Source organism: Ixodes scapularis, unplaced genomic scaffold, assembly GCF_016920785.2.
Source record: "Ixodes scapularis isolate PalLabHiFi unplaced genomic scaffold, ASM1692078v2 PGA_scaffold1__304_contigs__length_218370807, whole genome shotgun sequence".
Lineage (NCBI taxonomy): Eukaryota > Metazoa > Arthropoda > Arachnida > Ixodida > Ixodidae > Ixodes > Ixodes scapularis.
Window position 1 is genome coordinate 216,100,424 of NW_024609846.1, and position 13,963 is coordinate 216,114,386.

A 13,963-nucleotide genomic window follows, 5' to 3' on the forward strand; every position below is an offset into this window, starting at 1 on the left:
TTTGCTCTAAATTTCCCGCTAAAATTAGCGGTGAATTTTTTCAGGCAAAACTTTTTCGGGCTAAATTTAGCGGGGACATTTTTTTTTTCGCGAAATTTAGCGGTAGTTTTTTCCGCTGATTTGAGCGGAAAAGTTTTTCCGCTCAATTTAGCGGGGACATTTTTTTTTCGCTAAATTTAGCGGGGACATTTTTCCACTAAATATAGCGGGAAATTTTTTCTGCTAAATTTAGCGGGGAAATTTTTCTGCTAAATTTAATGGGGAATATTTTCCGCTAAATTTAGCGAGAAATTGTTTCGCCGATTTCAGCGGTTAATTTTTACCACAAACTTTAGCGTGGAAATTTTCCGCTAAATTTAATGGCGAAAATTTTCAGCTAAATTTAGCGGGTAGGTTTTGCCGCCAAATTTACAGGGAAAATTTTTCTGCTGAATGCAGGGGAAAATTTTTCCGCTAAATTTAACGGGGAAATGGTTTCATTAAATTTAGCGGAGAAATTTTTCCGATAAATGCAGCGCGGAAATATTCCCGCTAAACGTAGGCATCATTATGGGAACGTCCCATAATGGAACGCGCGGTTACGCCGACGGCGACGGCGACGGTGACGCCGCTCGAGCCGGAAACGGGCGCCTAAGAGCTGCGCTCTAAAAGAAAGAGAAAAACATGACGGCACGCAGAAGCAGCGCCTTCAGACCACATATTCGGGAGCCAATTGTTTCTTCGAGATAAACACTTTTTATGGTGAAAACACACGCTTGAAAATGGCTGCTTTTCCATTAGGCTAGGGGGATTTCACTGAGGAATCAACACGTAAAAGAGACCAGTAACAAGATGTATCGAAATATACCAATTCTATAGAAACTAGGGCACACATTTTCCATACGAACCTTCCAAATGCTTTATCCTAGCTTCATTCATACTCATATTTCGTACGGGTTGTCCATTTATGGAAGGACATATAAAAATACACTAAAACCCATAGAAATTACCCAGAACACAGCACTTCCAGCAATGCTATTTGTTAATAGGCGTGAAAACGCTCAATTCGCATACCGCTTTTTGAACATTTTAACAGTTAATCAATGCCTAGATTATTGTATAGCATTAACATTTAAGTTCATCACCAATCAGATAACATATGCTCTTCAATTAGTTTTACTCGTCAAGATGTCATGCATCCTCTGCGTTCACATGTCTGTACCATACATACGAACTAATTATGGCACGTTCACCTTCATTTACATTGCTACTAAAACGTGGAACTTCCTACCACACAGTCTAACTGCCATGTCATCATTCTATATCTTTAAACTTTTTTTCCTTGACATCCTGGATTTTCTTCTTTTTCTTTTCACTTGGTTTTATATTTGGATTATGTACATACCGCAATCATGTTTCGTCCTTTTTTTTGTTTTTGTTTTCCTTTAAGATTTTGTTTTTATTTTTATATATAATGGTGCCAACTTGATCGTTGACTAACCCTTCATTACCAAGGGGCCCCTTAATGGCATACTTTAACGAAAATTGAAATATTCCCGTCGTGTTCAAAGATAGGTTGAATATAATCTACAATATCCGTAAATGACACTCGCACGTTTGTAGTCCGAGCCTGGTGGCTGCATTTTTCGTTATAAACGGCCCGCTCTGGCAAGCGCTTGGAGAAGGCCAAGCGGAGATCACGTGACATCCAACGCAATCGTGACCTAGGTCGTCTCGGGACGAGCAAAGCTACGGCGAGGCTGACGTCGAGAGGACGACGTAGTCGTTCCAGCCACCGAAGCGGCTGCTTTTGTACGAATTTTGAGTGACGGGTTTATCTTCTATAATCTTGTACGGGGACAATTGCGACTTCTGCGACACGCAAAAGGCATTCTCGGGAAGAGGGGAGTTCCTCCTTCCCCTCTTCTCTCGTCGTGGCCGGAGGCGAGACACTCAATGTCACTAGCTGTCAAGGTTCCTAGGCGGGCATTACAAGCGAGGCTTTAGCGACATCCACCAGGTGCTCTTCGCTAATCGTTTAATTGGTTTTAAAATCCCTATTCAAGGCTTTTTTTAACAAAATATTGGTATGTTCTATGTGATACTGCTCCTTTGAACATATATAGACCAAAAAATGAGCGCCGACATTTCGTTGTAGTATCCCTTTAAACAGTTTTCTTTGAAAACTTTGGGACCCCCGTCTGAATGAGTATAATTAACTAACATCTTGTTTACAAATAAAAACACATTTTGACTTGACTTTGGCTTGACTTGAATCAAGGCCTATGTATATTCTCACTGCAAAAAAGTAGTAACTTTAAAGTAATTTGCTACTTTCATAGGGTAATATTTGGTTCCCTCAATTACTTTCTAATTGGGGAATATTTACTTTACCCTACTAACTTTTGAGGCTGATAGTCAGTAAGGTAACTACTTTCTTTATTAACCTGTACATGGCTGCCTAAACATATTCGTTATGGGCTTTCATTTCTAAAATATGTAGTGCCGAGGTGTCTCGAATGGTACATAAAATATACGGAAATAACATATGATGTGTACCTACAGCATTCGGTGGATATAGTATTGTATGAAATAATTTGGTTCACGATGCAGAATATTAAATCACCCACCGCGGTACAACTGCTAGCTTCGGGTCTTCGAAGTGCCACGAAGGTCTTAAGCTTCAGCATTTGTGCTCCTTTGGAAAACAAACATGTAACTATAGGAGCCAAAAAGAAACGCCCGAAGAATCAATCAGACCGATTTTATTATCCTTGAGCAGCTTCAATTATCCCAGGGTCTGGCCTGGAATTACCGGCTGACTTGCTCTTCCATCGTAGAGGGTCACCTTGATTCGAGGCAGTAGGACTGAAAATTTGTATTGCTGAACCTGCATCACGTATTACAGACCACACAAATGCACGCAGAGACGGGACTTAGGATTGAACACGTAGCACCTGAGCCTGAAGTGTCAACTGTCTTTCTATGTGGTTCCGAGTTGTGTTAGCCCGCGCACGAAACCTACATTCTTTCCCCGCGCGCTTCCCCCGTTGCGCCAGTCGTTTTAAATCTTCGAAATGCTTTCACGCAACACTGGGAGATGACACCTAAGAGATTGAATTATTTGTTTCAAATGCAATGGTGAAAAAAAACACTCTCCTACTTTTTAGTACGTTTTCTTCGAAGCAGAGAAATACGAAAAAGAGCAGGCTGCGAGTATTATATATGCAGAGTTTAGCCAAAGATGAAACAAGATGGGTAAAATTTTTATCTTTTATCAACGTTTAATATTGTACAGGGTACGCTATAATCCAAGATCAAGGACTGATCATTGTATTAGCGTTCAACACAATGAAACAAGTCACCGAGAAAAGAGCCCTAACTCTTTTCTTATGTGGATAGGACTCCGCAAATATTTAGGTATGATCATTTTTTTTTTACATTAATGCATTTTTACTTCGAATGATTTCAATACACCCCTATAAAATTCAAATTATTAAGGACTAACGGCCAAATAATTTTTAATAAATAAATTACTTAGAGCATCGTAAGTCCATGTAAATTTTATAATTAACTTAAACAAATTGGTTAAAAATGAAAATTTCGACTTTTATTTATTAGTTATATAGTTTCATGCTGGATTGAGACACGGTGACGTTCGTGTTGCTTGCGTGTCACTAGATTTGTTTTGAAAAGTGTATTGCATATAAAGATTTTCTTTTTTTGCATTCACAATGTTTATTCTTGGTCAACCTTTATTTAGGTTCACCATTATAAATTTCTGTGTCGATTCGGAGAATTCCAAACAACAGTTCCTTTTTTTCAGCAACAAGTTAACTTTTGAGTCTTGAAATTTGAATTTTGGAATACCTTAGATACAAGACAACCCAACCAGAAACAGGTAAAAGCATACAAAAAACAAATATGGGAAAAAAAACTGATCTACGCAATGGCCTCGGTGACAATCATCAAATGAACGACCCTGTGTGGAACTCACGTACCTGCGATTTGCATTCGCTCACCATGTCGAGAGAGGGGCCCATATCGCTAACCCAGCGACGCAAGTCCTTCGGCGCGCTCTGGGGTTTCGAAACAATGACGCCGTTGGCTAAACGCGCCAAAACGACGGGTCACAAAGGGATGGTGCAATTCCGCACTCGTACGCCCGTGTCAGGCCGCCGAACACGAGGTCTGTTTTCGCGTCGAATTAGCAGTGGCTATTTGAGCAACATGTGCTGACAAGTTCTTCATTCTGAGGAAGCTCTTTTTAGTCATCACCGGATATGACTTTTCAATGAGGCGACTTGTTTTCCTGCGTGCTAATCGCGTATCAGCTTGTGTACACTTGCATTTACGGTATTCATTATAGTAATGGGCGTACTGTGTCTGTACGAGGTCGTGTGTCTCTTGCGACACATGGAAAAAGTCAGGCCAACGCAGCGAATGACGAAGCCGAGGGAGTGTTTCTTCCTGATTATAATCCTGTAGGCACGGGGGCAGCTATCCTCAGTGTTGCAAAGCAAATTACAATTTGACATTGGAAGGTTACTAGGTATAGTTCCTGATGGAATGAAAACGGCACGGCGTCTAAGGGTATGCCCTCAACACTTTTACTGGGGTTTTATTGCCGCAAAATGTAAACTGCGTATCGCCAAACACTCGTTCTTTGCGCAAATGAATCCCTAGGGGTTCGAAACAGATGCCAAACTTTAAAAACTTACCTTCATCTTATTCGATAGTTATACCCTAGTAACAAAAATTATATAAATCTATATAAGAACTGATATGAAGTACCCAAAAACTTATATGCGACATATGAAACTGACATGAAATATCCAAAATATATATGCGACATATGAGACTGATATGACTAACCCAAAAACTGTTATACGACATATAAGAACTGATTTGCATATATAAGTTCTGATATTAAAACATATCAGAAATAAATTCATGTAATTTTTTTTTCAGTATACAGCGTGCCGTGAGAGAAAGCAAACACATTACTTGGAACCGCAGTGGAGCGGCTTGTTTTATTGGCTTTCAAATAATTACGGCATCAGCGTTACGTTTTTAGTAAGAGATTCCTCCCCTAAGCCGTTCAAAATACTCTGCTAGGTATGACATTACTGAAAACAAATCAGCATGGTTTGAATATTATTTATTGCTTACGCGGTCACCGAGAAAATTCGAAACTTCAAAACAACCAGTATAAAAGGCGGAAACGCAGAGCTCAGAGGTAGTGATCGGGTGTCCTGTTGTGTCCATGTTTGTTGCCGTGTATGTGCATGCGCTCAATGCATATGTTCACCTGATTCTAGTGGCACATATCTACATGTGTGTATAATACCCCCCATGGTGAGGAGGATCTTCTGCCTTGCAGAATCTCGAGTCTGGTCGTCGGCCTTTAAGGCCCAGACCCTTCGATAGCTATAATCAGAATGCGTGCCACGTTTTTTTTATTGATGAGGCCTTAGCTTCTTTTGGTGCACAATGTAGCTGAATGAATTCGGTACTTCCAGAACGCAGTGTCTGGTTTTCTCTTTTTTTTTTTAAAGTTAGCCAGACACTTATATTTTCAATCTCATCTCAAGGTGACAAATCAGCGACATATAAAGAGAACGTTATTTCACTACAAGGAATTAAGGAATCGCAGGCAACGCCCTCCGGGCCGGCTAGAGCTTTCTGCGCTAAATGTTTTGTTATGATGGCCTATGATGAGCAAAGCCAGTATAGATCGGTCTCAATCATACCGTCGTCAATTTCGTACTCTGATCAATTTTCACTTTATCGTTTTCACCATCTTTGGTATCACCCACTTCCTTCCTCACCCCACCTAGCCAGACAACTAGTTGCCCTATAAAAAAAAAACCACATTAACGGCAACAACCCAACAAGAACGTGAACATGATCGACTGTGTAAAACAAAAAACTATGTGGAATAAAAACCTCACATAATTTCGTGATAATTTTCGCTACACTACTCGTGTGACGCTCATTGTCCCCACACTTTTCGATGTCCGTTGTTTACCATGCAAATCGCATGAACTGCTTGAGTTCCTCTAGGAGCCCCGGCGGCTCTGTACTCGGTGACAAGTAGGCGCGCATAATAGGTGATTTCATCACGCTCTCTCGCCACACCAGCATGACGCGGTCTTTTGTGTACTGTTCTGTCCTTTTCTGCTTGTAGTGAAACATGTGCGCGCTACCAACGACGGAGTGCCGGTTCTTGCCCAGAGAGTCGAGGTACTTGATGCAGTAATGTATCCCGCCCTCAACGACGTCCATTACTCTAGCCACGTACTTAGTCCTCAACATTGGAGGCCACACCCTTTTGCTCCGCTGGACCGACTTGAAGATGAACGGCTCGTCTTCGCTAGACGCTTCCCGCATCCAGAAGACGTTCCGAAACATAAAGCAGGACTTGGACCTCTGAAACGACGGCAAGATATCGACGAGTCTCGTCGGCTTGTTCCTCTTGGGAAACGGAAACACAAACTCGTCCAAGTCTACAATGAGGACGTACTTCGAGGCGTGCATGTGGCGGTACAAGCAGTCCTGAGTGAAGGCGTTCTGATACAATGCCCACGACAATCTGGTGTTCGGAGAATTCCAGGAGATGAGATCTACTTGCAGGTGTTTGGAAAGCGTCCGAAGGTAATCCCTGACTTCTGGTCGGGAGTCGTTGTCGTAAAATGTAAAGCGCCGTACGCCGTGAGTCGAGTAGTACGCGACGAAATGTACTAGGTCGTGAAGCTTCGGCACGCCGTCGTAAAAAGGACGGACACAGAGGGCTAGAGAATGGTCCGGAAGATGTTCAGTCGTGGGGCGGTTGTGGATTGAAACACTTTGTGATGTTCCGAACTCGGCACCGCTGACTCCCAGGCGAACTGTTCGGGGGGCCTCGCTGGAGGGGTCCCACGAATAAGGACACAGAAAGAAAACGCCGGTGAACTTGTGATGATGGTGCTCCTGGAAATAATACGGGGAGAATTTACAGGCTCGTCAGCGTCACGTAGATTCAGTAAGCTTCAAAATAAGCCATTTCACGAGACAGCGAGCACAGGCGCAATATTTAAGAAAGATATTGCTTCAGGTTGTGTTGGCGAAGGCTTGAGTGAAGTACTCGATATTTGAGCTCCGAAAACACGAAATAATAATTTTCTGTTATAAAACTAAAAATGTAGAAACTTTTAAACTGTTTTTAGTGAAGACATAAACGAATCCGGTCATCCGCACTCCCACTCAGCCATGCTGTGGACTTCAGGAAAGGCTGCATTCGCGAGGTCGTAGCCGTGAAAAGTCTTAACTGCACGAAGTCTCGTGAGGCAACAACTTCTACTAAAGCGTGAGCTCGCGGCTGAAACTTTCTTTGCATTCCACGTTAAAGGCAAATTAAACCTAACTTTGAGCTTGCAGTGTACGAGGAATATATTTCGATGGCATCTTTAGAGTGTTGCACACATAATTATGCAACCCAGACGAACATCAAAACCTCTAATACCGATAGAACAGGCAGAGTATGTATAGTAGCGGTGACAGTACCTTCTAAAATTAGAAGGTGATAAGAATCACGGCCACAGTTGTAATGAGAAGGTGAAGAAAAGGATAGCTCGGGAGCAATTATTTCCAAGCATTGGCGCGAGACTACGTCGTATTAGAGGGAGTATTCACTGGCGGCCATAGCTGTGTGCGCGAATGCTGAGCGCGTGCTGATGGCGAGCTTCCACAGTTCTTTTGCAACGTGCATTTCGCACCATCGAAAATGCCGGTCTTAGCAGCCCATTAATGTGAGCTCGTTCTGAGCATGCGCTCTAAACAGCACCCAAAAATATGGCGTCTATACTTCGTTTCAGCTTCGGTCCAGACGCAGCCGATGCTACAAGCGCAAGCATGTGGCCCAGAACAGTAAAATGCTTAGATGGGCCAGTTGGTACATCGTGGGAAAATAAGCGCCAAAAAAACACGGACAAAGAGTAGATTGACAACGACACAGGGCGCACTCTCAACTGAATTTATTAGGAAAAAACACAAACTTATATACCAATGGGAGCACACTATCAGACACCACACGTCACATTAGTCTCCGCCCAGACCACGTTTCAAATATTCAAACTCATTCGTAGACAGAGCCAATGATGTATCGCTAATGCATTTTTTACCCCTTCTCCTAATCTCAAATGCCTCGTGAAGCTCGCGTGACACTTTCTTTCTGTACCTCGCCAATATTTTAGTGCTGTCAAATGATGGGTCGCAAGTGCATCTTTTGCAATGTACAGCCAAATGCCCTGACGGTGTAGTTCTAGTTGAAGCGGCGTGCTCGCGGACCCGATCATTAATACACCTTCCAGTCTGCCCTACATAGCTTAAACCACACGTCATTGGTATTTCATAAACGACGGCGGTTGCGCAATCACCGTCGCGTACACCGTCAGGGCATTTGGCTGTACATTGCAAAAGATGCACTTGCGACCCATCATTTGACAGCACTAAAATATTGGCGAGGTACAGAAACAAAGTGTCACGCGAGCTTCACGAGGCATTTGAGATTAGGAGAAGGGGTAAAAAATGCATTAGCGATACATCATTGGCTCTGTCTACGAATGAGTTTGAATATTTGAAACGTGGTCTGGGCGGAGACTAATGTGACGTGTGGTGTCTGATAGTGTGCTCCCATTGGTATATAAGTTTGTGTTTTTTCCTAATAAATTCAGTTGAGAGTGCGCCCTGTGTCGTTGTCAATCTACTCTTTGTCCGTGTTTTTTTGGCGCTTATTTTCCCAGAACAGTGCTTGCACTGCACGAGCGCGCGTGCTTGGCAGGGATGCTAAAAGCCCGGAGCTCGCGCTTGTAGGTTTGGCTGCGTCTGGACCGAAGCTGAAACGAAGTATAGTGAATACTCCTTATTCTCCGTTCACCTTTAAGCTAAAATGGAAGCTCCGCCTCAGTGCGAGCTCGCTGGATTCCGCAGTGCTTTAGTTGTGCGTGCCTCCGCGTTCAAACCTGTGTTAGCAAGGGCAGATAGCTCGTGCTGAAGGCGGAGCTTCTAGTCTCAGTTTGAGGGTGAACGGAGCTCCCGTCGTCTGACACGTCCTGGAATCAGTATTCGGCTCTTAAATTAGAGTCGAGGCTGGCTCAAACAGTCCCGCTTTCTTACGTTACGTTACGAAAGATTACGTCTGCTTACGCCACAAGTCACCGGAACGTCTGCACTGCGTGTTTAGAGTAGGTCACTGTTCAAGGAGGAGGCCAGGCACGCGACAACAGCGACACGAATGTTTCTCTGGCTTATGCGTGACGTAAAAAAAACGATAATTAAAGGCCCGCAGTGATTATTCACACTGCTTGGAAAATTCCAGTTAAAGTTAAAGAGAGTATGGACGAAGCCGACATTCCATGATAGCACTACTCGTATGTTTCTTTCTCTTTGCATTCCTCGGCGCGCCGTTCAGTGACCTGGAGCAGCTACCTTTGATCATTTTTATTTTGTTATCAGGCACACTGTTTTCACCAGATCAGAAAGTTGAGTGTGCTATTTAAGGAACCTAAAATACGTAAACAAAAAAAATCTAATATAATATAAATATCTACAAACGTTACTTGAAAAATAATAAACGTGTAGTTGTAAAGGCATCCCGTGCAAGGAAGCGAAAGTAATAAAACTTTGGTCGGGGCTAGTTAACCTTTTAGCCTTCTAACCTTTTAAGCGAAAGTAGGACACTTTCTGTGGATTATCGAAGATAGGAGTGCGTGTTCCCAGCTTCAGTCGACGCTCAAACATACCCTCTCGTATCCTTGACTGCAACGTTGCCCTCGAGTGTCTAACACGCGAGAGATACGTTGAAGGATGCTCGCTAGGACACAAGCGCGCGTGCACGGTGCGAAGCAGACAAAGCGTGACCTACGCTCTTGTACCTCTGGTTCACACATTTGCGTCAGTTGCGCTCAGTGACCAAAACGATATCAGCAACCGGAACACCGTTGCAGCGATAACTCTTGTTTTCTTCACAAAGCTTCCTCTTGCACTGTTTATCACGTTCCATGGGAAATTTCTGGCCCGTTGATTTTTTCGTTGATGCAGTTTCGGTCGCTCTGAACGCTACTATAAAGAAAACTGTCCCAACGAGACATAATGGCAACACAAAGTAAATTCACAAGCGGATTTGATGTGGTCCTATTAATGTGCTCTAAACAATTTGCAGATAATGGATACGTGCCGAGATGTATGGTCGTTTAAAAAAAACATTTTTGTCAGAAATGAAAGAAAGAAATATACAACCCACATATAATTCCGTAGTCCTATACAGATAGCGTTCGTATCAGTGGTATGAATATATCTTTTGAGGCGCGTGCTGACTTTCTCAGTTGGCACAAATACAATGCCTACAAAAACTGCAGCATCACACGTTTCCCCACGTTTGCTTCTACCCCACTCAACTTTTCTACAAACTTGTAAGTCTTTGCATCCTTAATCAAAACATAAAGTGCTCGAACTGAACGGTTAGGCATTTGTTACCGTTTGTTTTGCTAAAACAAATGCGTGATACGTTTTTGTTTTTGTTTTATTTGAAAGTTGCCGCATTTTGTGGCGTCACTGCTCGCTCTGCTGTGCGAATCCACCAGTTACGACTTCCACATTTCTGAATTCGTCAAGCGCTGGTGGTCCATCAAAAAAACGTTTAATTCAGCGTCCGATGTGCATTGCATAGTTTATTTCATCTAAGAGCAAAGCTGCGTTTCCGTGTATGCTGTTGTTTCTTATTTAAGATTGTCATTTTTTGTTTTAATATTTTATTAAAATATATTGGATTGGATATTAAAAACCTACTTTTCCGGTGTTGTGGGTTATGTCTAAAATTTTCGTGTGTGCATCTTATCAAACGGTGAGACATATGTTGTTTTTGTTTTTTCTTACACGTGCGAACTGTGCGAGATGTACGCCGCAGGAGTTTTATCTCTCGTTTGATTCGTTAGCGAGAATATAGAAACTGGCTGTCGCTTGCGTGTATATTGTGATCACAATGTACATATACGTTGCGGGTTTAGTATTACTACAGTTTCGCCGTGTCGACAGTATAAAGATGTGAAACTTATACAAAGATGCGACTCATATACTGTAATAAGGGTAATAGCACAGGCCAGCTGTTATACAAACTACTTTTTTATCAAAACGGCTGCTTCTAGGGGTTGCGACTTGTGTACGCTCTGTAGACCGGAAACATGATGGCTTACCTGGACCTCAAGCCTGTATCCTGAAAGCACATTGGCATACCGGGTTTTGTATACTTATCCGGACTTACTTTATTTGCAGAAATTGGCGCGAACAGTCCTTGTACAGTAACGTTTTACGCTTCTGCCTAATGATTACCGCTTATAGATCCCCCCTCCCCCTCCTACGCGTTTCACAAGTACACAAGAAGCTCAAAAGTGCTCACCTGGAGAATAGTCATTTTAGCGACGATCGGACGCGTACGTTTTTTGGTATCGTCGTCCACAAGGCAACTGTATGCTACCTTCAGCGCGGGCCTCTGTCGGACAGCTCCAATAACCCGAATGGTCGTCTGGTTGGGTCCCAGTCTGGAGTCCAGGTACGCCGAGAAGAGATAGACGTTTGGACTTGCTTGCCTCCATGAATCGAGCCAAACAGCATCGTCAGCTGTGAAGTAGGGTCCGGATCCATAGTCTTGAGCGTTCGGTGACTCCACCACGGACGACCTCTTCGTGTAGACGAACTGTAGTACCAGAACAAGGACTCCGAAAGCCAGACAGGTATTGAAGAAGATTATCTGACGTCTGGTGGCCATCGTACGAGGCAGCTGTCTCCATCACTCCTCCACTTCAACGACAGCAAAAACCAGGAAGGTTTCGGTGAGATGCAATCTTGGGTGTATGCGTTGGCTCAAGCTGCACGTCATCCGTTGTTAAGAGGGAGGGCGACAGCCTTCGAGGTTGGCGTGTCGGTGCCGATCTGCTGCGGTGAAGTTGTAACCATGCGCCGCGTAGCTGTAGCAGAAATGAGGCCGGCTGCCGCCTGCCTAATTGGTAGTTTGACATCCGTTCGGCATGCGCCGGCTTATCGCAAAAGCACGGTTTCCCGCTTTGGCTGAGCCTGTTCGCGGGATCTAAGAATAAGTGACAAAAGAGATAGAATTGTACCACAAATTGCGTCTTTTCGTGGTTTTACAGTTCTTCGGTACATGTATTTCACATTATGAATTCGTGATCGAGGGGTTGTTAATATCTGGCTGAAAATGCGGGCGACGAAATTATGTCCTTTGTTATAAAGGTCGCCTTTTGTTAACTTCCGGCTTGCTTTCTTCTCTCTACGGTGTATGACACCCATGTATCTGCACATATACTGCATTTATTATATACAAAATAAATAAAACGGAAATGGAAAACGCAAGACGCATTATTAGTCACCCACAAAGGAGTTTCACAAGTATAGCTCCCCACCTTCGCAAAATATATTTGTTTAAACGAGACATTTTCCGGCGGTTTTTGTTTGTTTGTTTCGTTTTTGTTAAAACCTTTCATTAAACTTTATTACAAAATATAGCTTGGGAAATAATTACGTAATCGCATTTTACAATAAGGGCTATTTCTGATAGTTCGGGGAAGTTTCAACTATGACGACGCCGCTTTTATCGCGCTGGCGGGATCAATAATAATCTCACCACTTCCCATCATCGTGAAATATTTGATTTGGTTAATCTAGTACAAGCTTATAAAGTTATTCTAAACATCTTAGTTATTTAACGAATGTTTTACCCAAATTCAAATTGCCGCATCACCATAGCCTTATTTGCCGTGGAAGACGCGTGCGTTCGAAACTGGTCAAAGTTTTCTGTTTACTTATTTTCTGATGTGAACCGCATTGCATTTGGTTGTTTTTTTAACTATTTTTCCAAAAGCTTGCCTTGCATGTTTTTATTTCACAGCTTTGTACCTGCATTGTTAGCCATTTGATAATCGTCACAACTCCGTTCGTGTCTTAAATAGGCCTTCTCGGAATCTCAGTCCCATATAGTGGCTGAAATATCAGTGTGACTTTTCGCATGTTAATGGCGGTTCTTAGGTCAACGGCAGACCTACAAATGTAACAGCGTTCATCGCCTTGCAGTTATTTCTCTTTGCGTTTCGGTTTCGGAAGCGACAAATAACTACTCTTTTGTACGAGGTGGTCGCCCGTGTAAAACTTTTGATAGAATTTGCCACATCAAGGATTGTGGACAGAGTTCAGCTTGTGTGCGCCAGCGGATTTATTAGACGCGAGTCTGAAAGGAATGCTTCTTTGTTCTTATGATATGTTTGGCGCGTTTCGAACGCAAGAAGTTCAAAGATTCATGCGACACCTTAAAATATATTCGGTGCGAGAAGCTCGGTAGGGGTGGTTCTGTTCTTTTACTACAGGTAGTGCACGTGCAACCCACGCGGTTATGCGTTAATTTACATAGTCCATAGAACCTTGGCATTGCACGTGCTGGCAGCAGCAGGTGAAGTTGAAGTACCATCATTCTGGGTTGTGGGGACAACTTTTCCTGGCAATGAAGCCAAAGCTTTCGATACCCGTGCACTCGCGCAAATCGAGAGCCGATTACAGCTTTGCTGGCCCGGGAAATGCCAGAGAAAGTTGTCCCGAGTATAGCGTATTGACAGCCCAGGCTCCACTAGAGGCCTATCTTTGAATTTCCCCTTCATCAGGCACCAAAAGACCTACAGTAGCAAGGACAGGTACCACACATTCGTCGCCATGTTCTGGCAGACAAACCTTTCTGCTGTATAAACAACTAAGGACTAATAACTCTTGCCACACTGTCGGACGATGATAGTTATTTAAGGTGACAGACTGAATGTCGGGACGGGCAATACTTTGCTAATTAAAAAAAAATAATAAGCATGGGGTTTCCCATGGTTTCATCATATAACACTTGTGTTGCTTTTGTTTCTAATTTGTATAGAGAATTACGTTGGTGAAGCAAAAT

The 13,963-nt window shown here is 43.0% G+C and overlaps 1 protein-coding gene across 1 annotated transcript; it reads right to left on the reverse strand.

The window, feature by feature from the left end:
• Positions 1-6,006: 6,006 nt before the first annotated feature.
• On the reverse strand, positions 6,007-11,782 carry LOC8029379. Its single transcript, XM_002404757.5, has 2 exons — positions 11,414-11,782; positions 6,007-6,951 (listed from the first exon to the last, which is right to left on the reverse strand). The coding sequence occupies exons 1-2, from the start codon at positions 11,780-11,782 to the stop codon at positions 6,007-6,009; spliced, it is 1,314 nt and encodes a 437-aa protein (XP_002404801.3).
• Between the last annotated feature and the right edge of the window lie 2,181 nt (positions 11,783-13,963).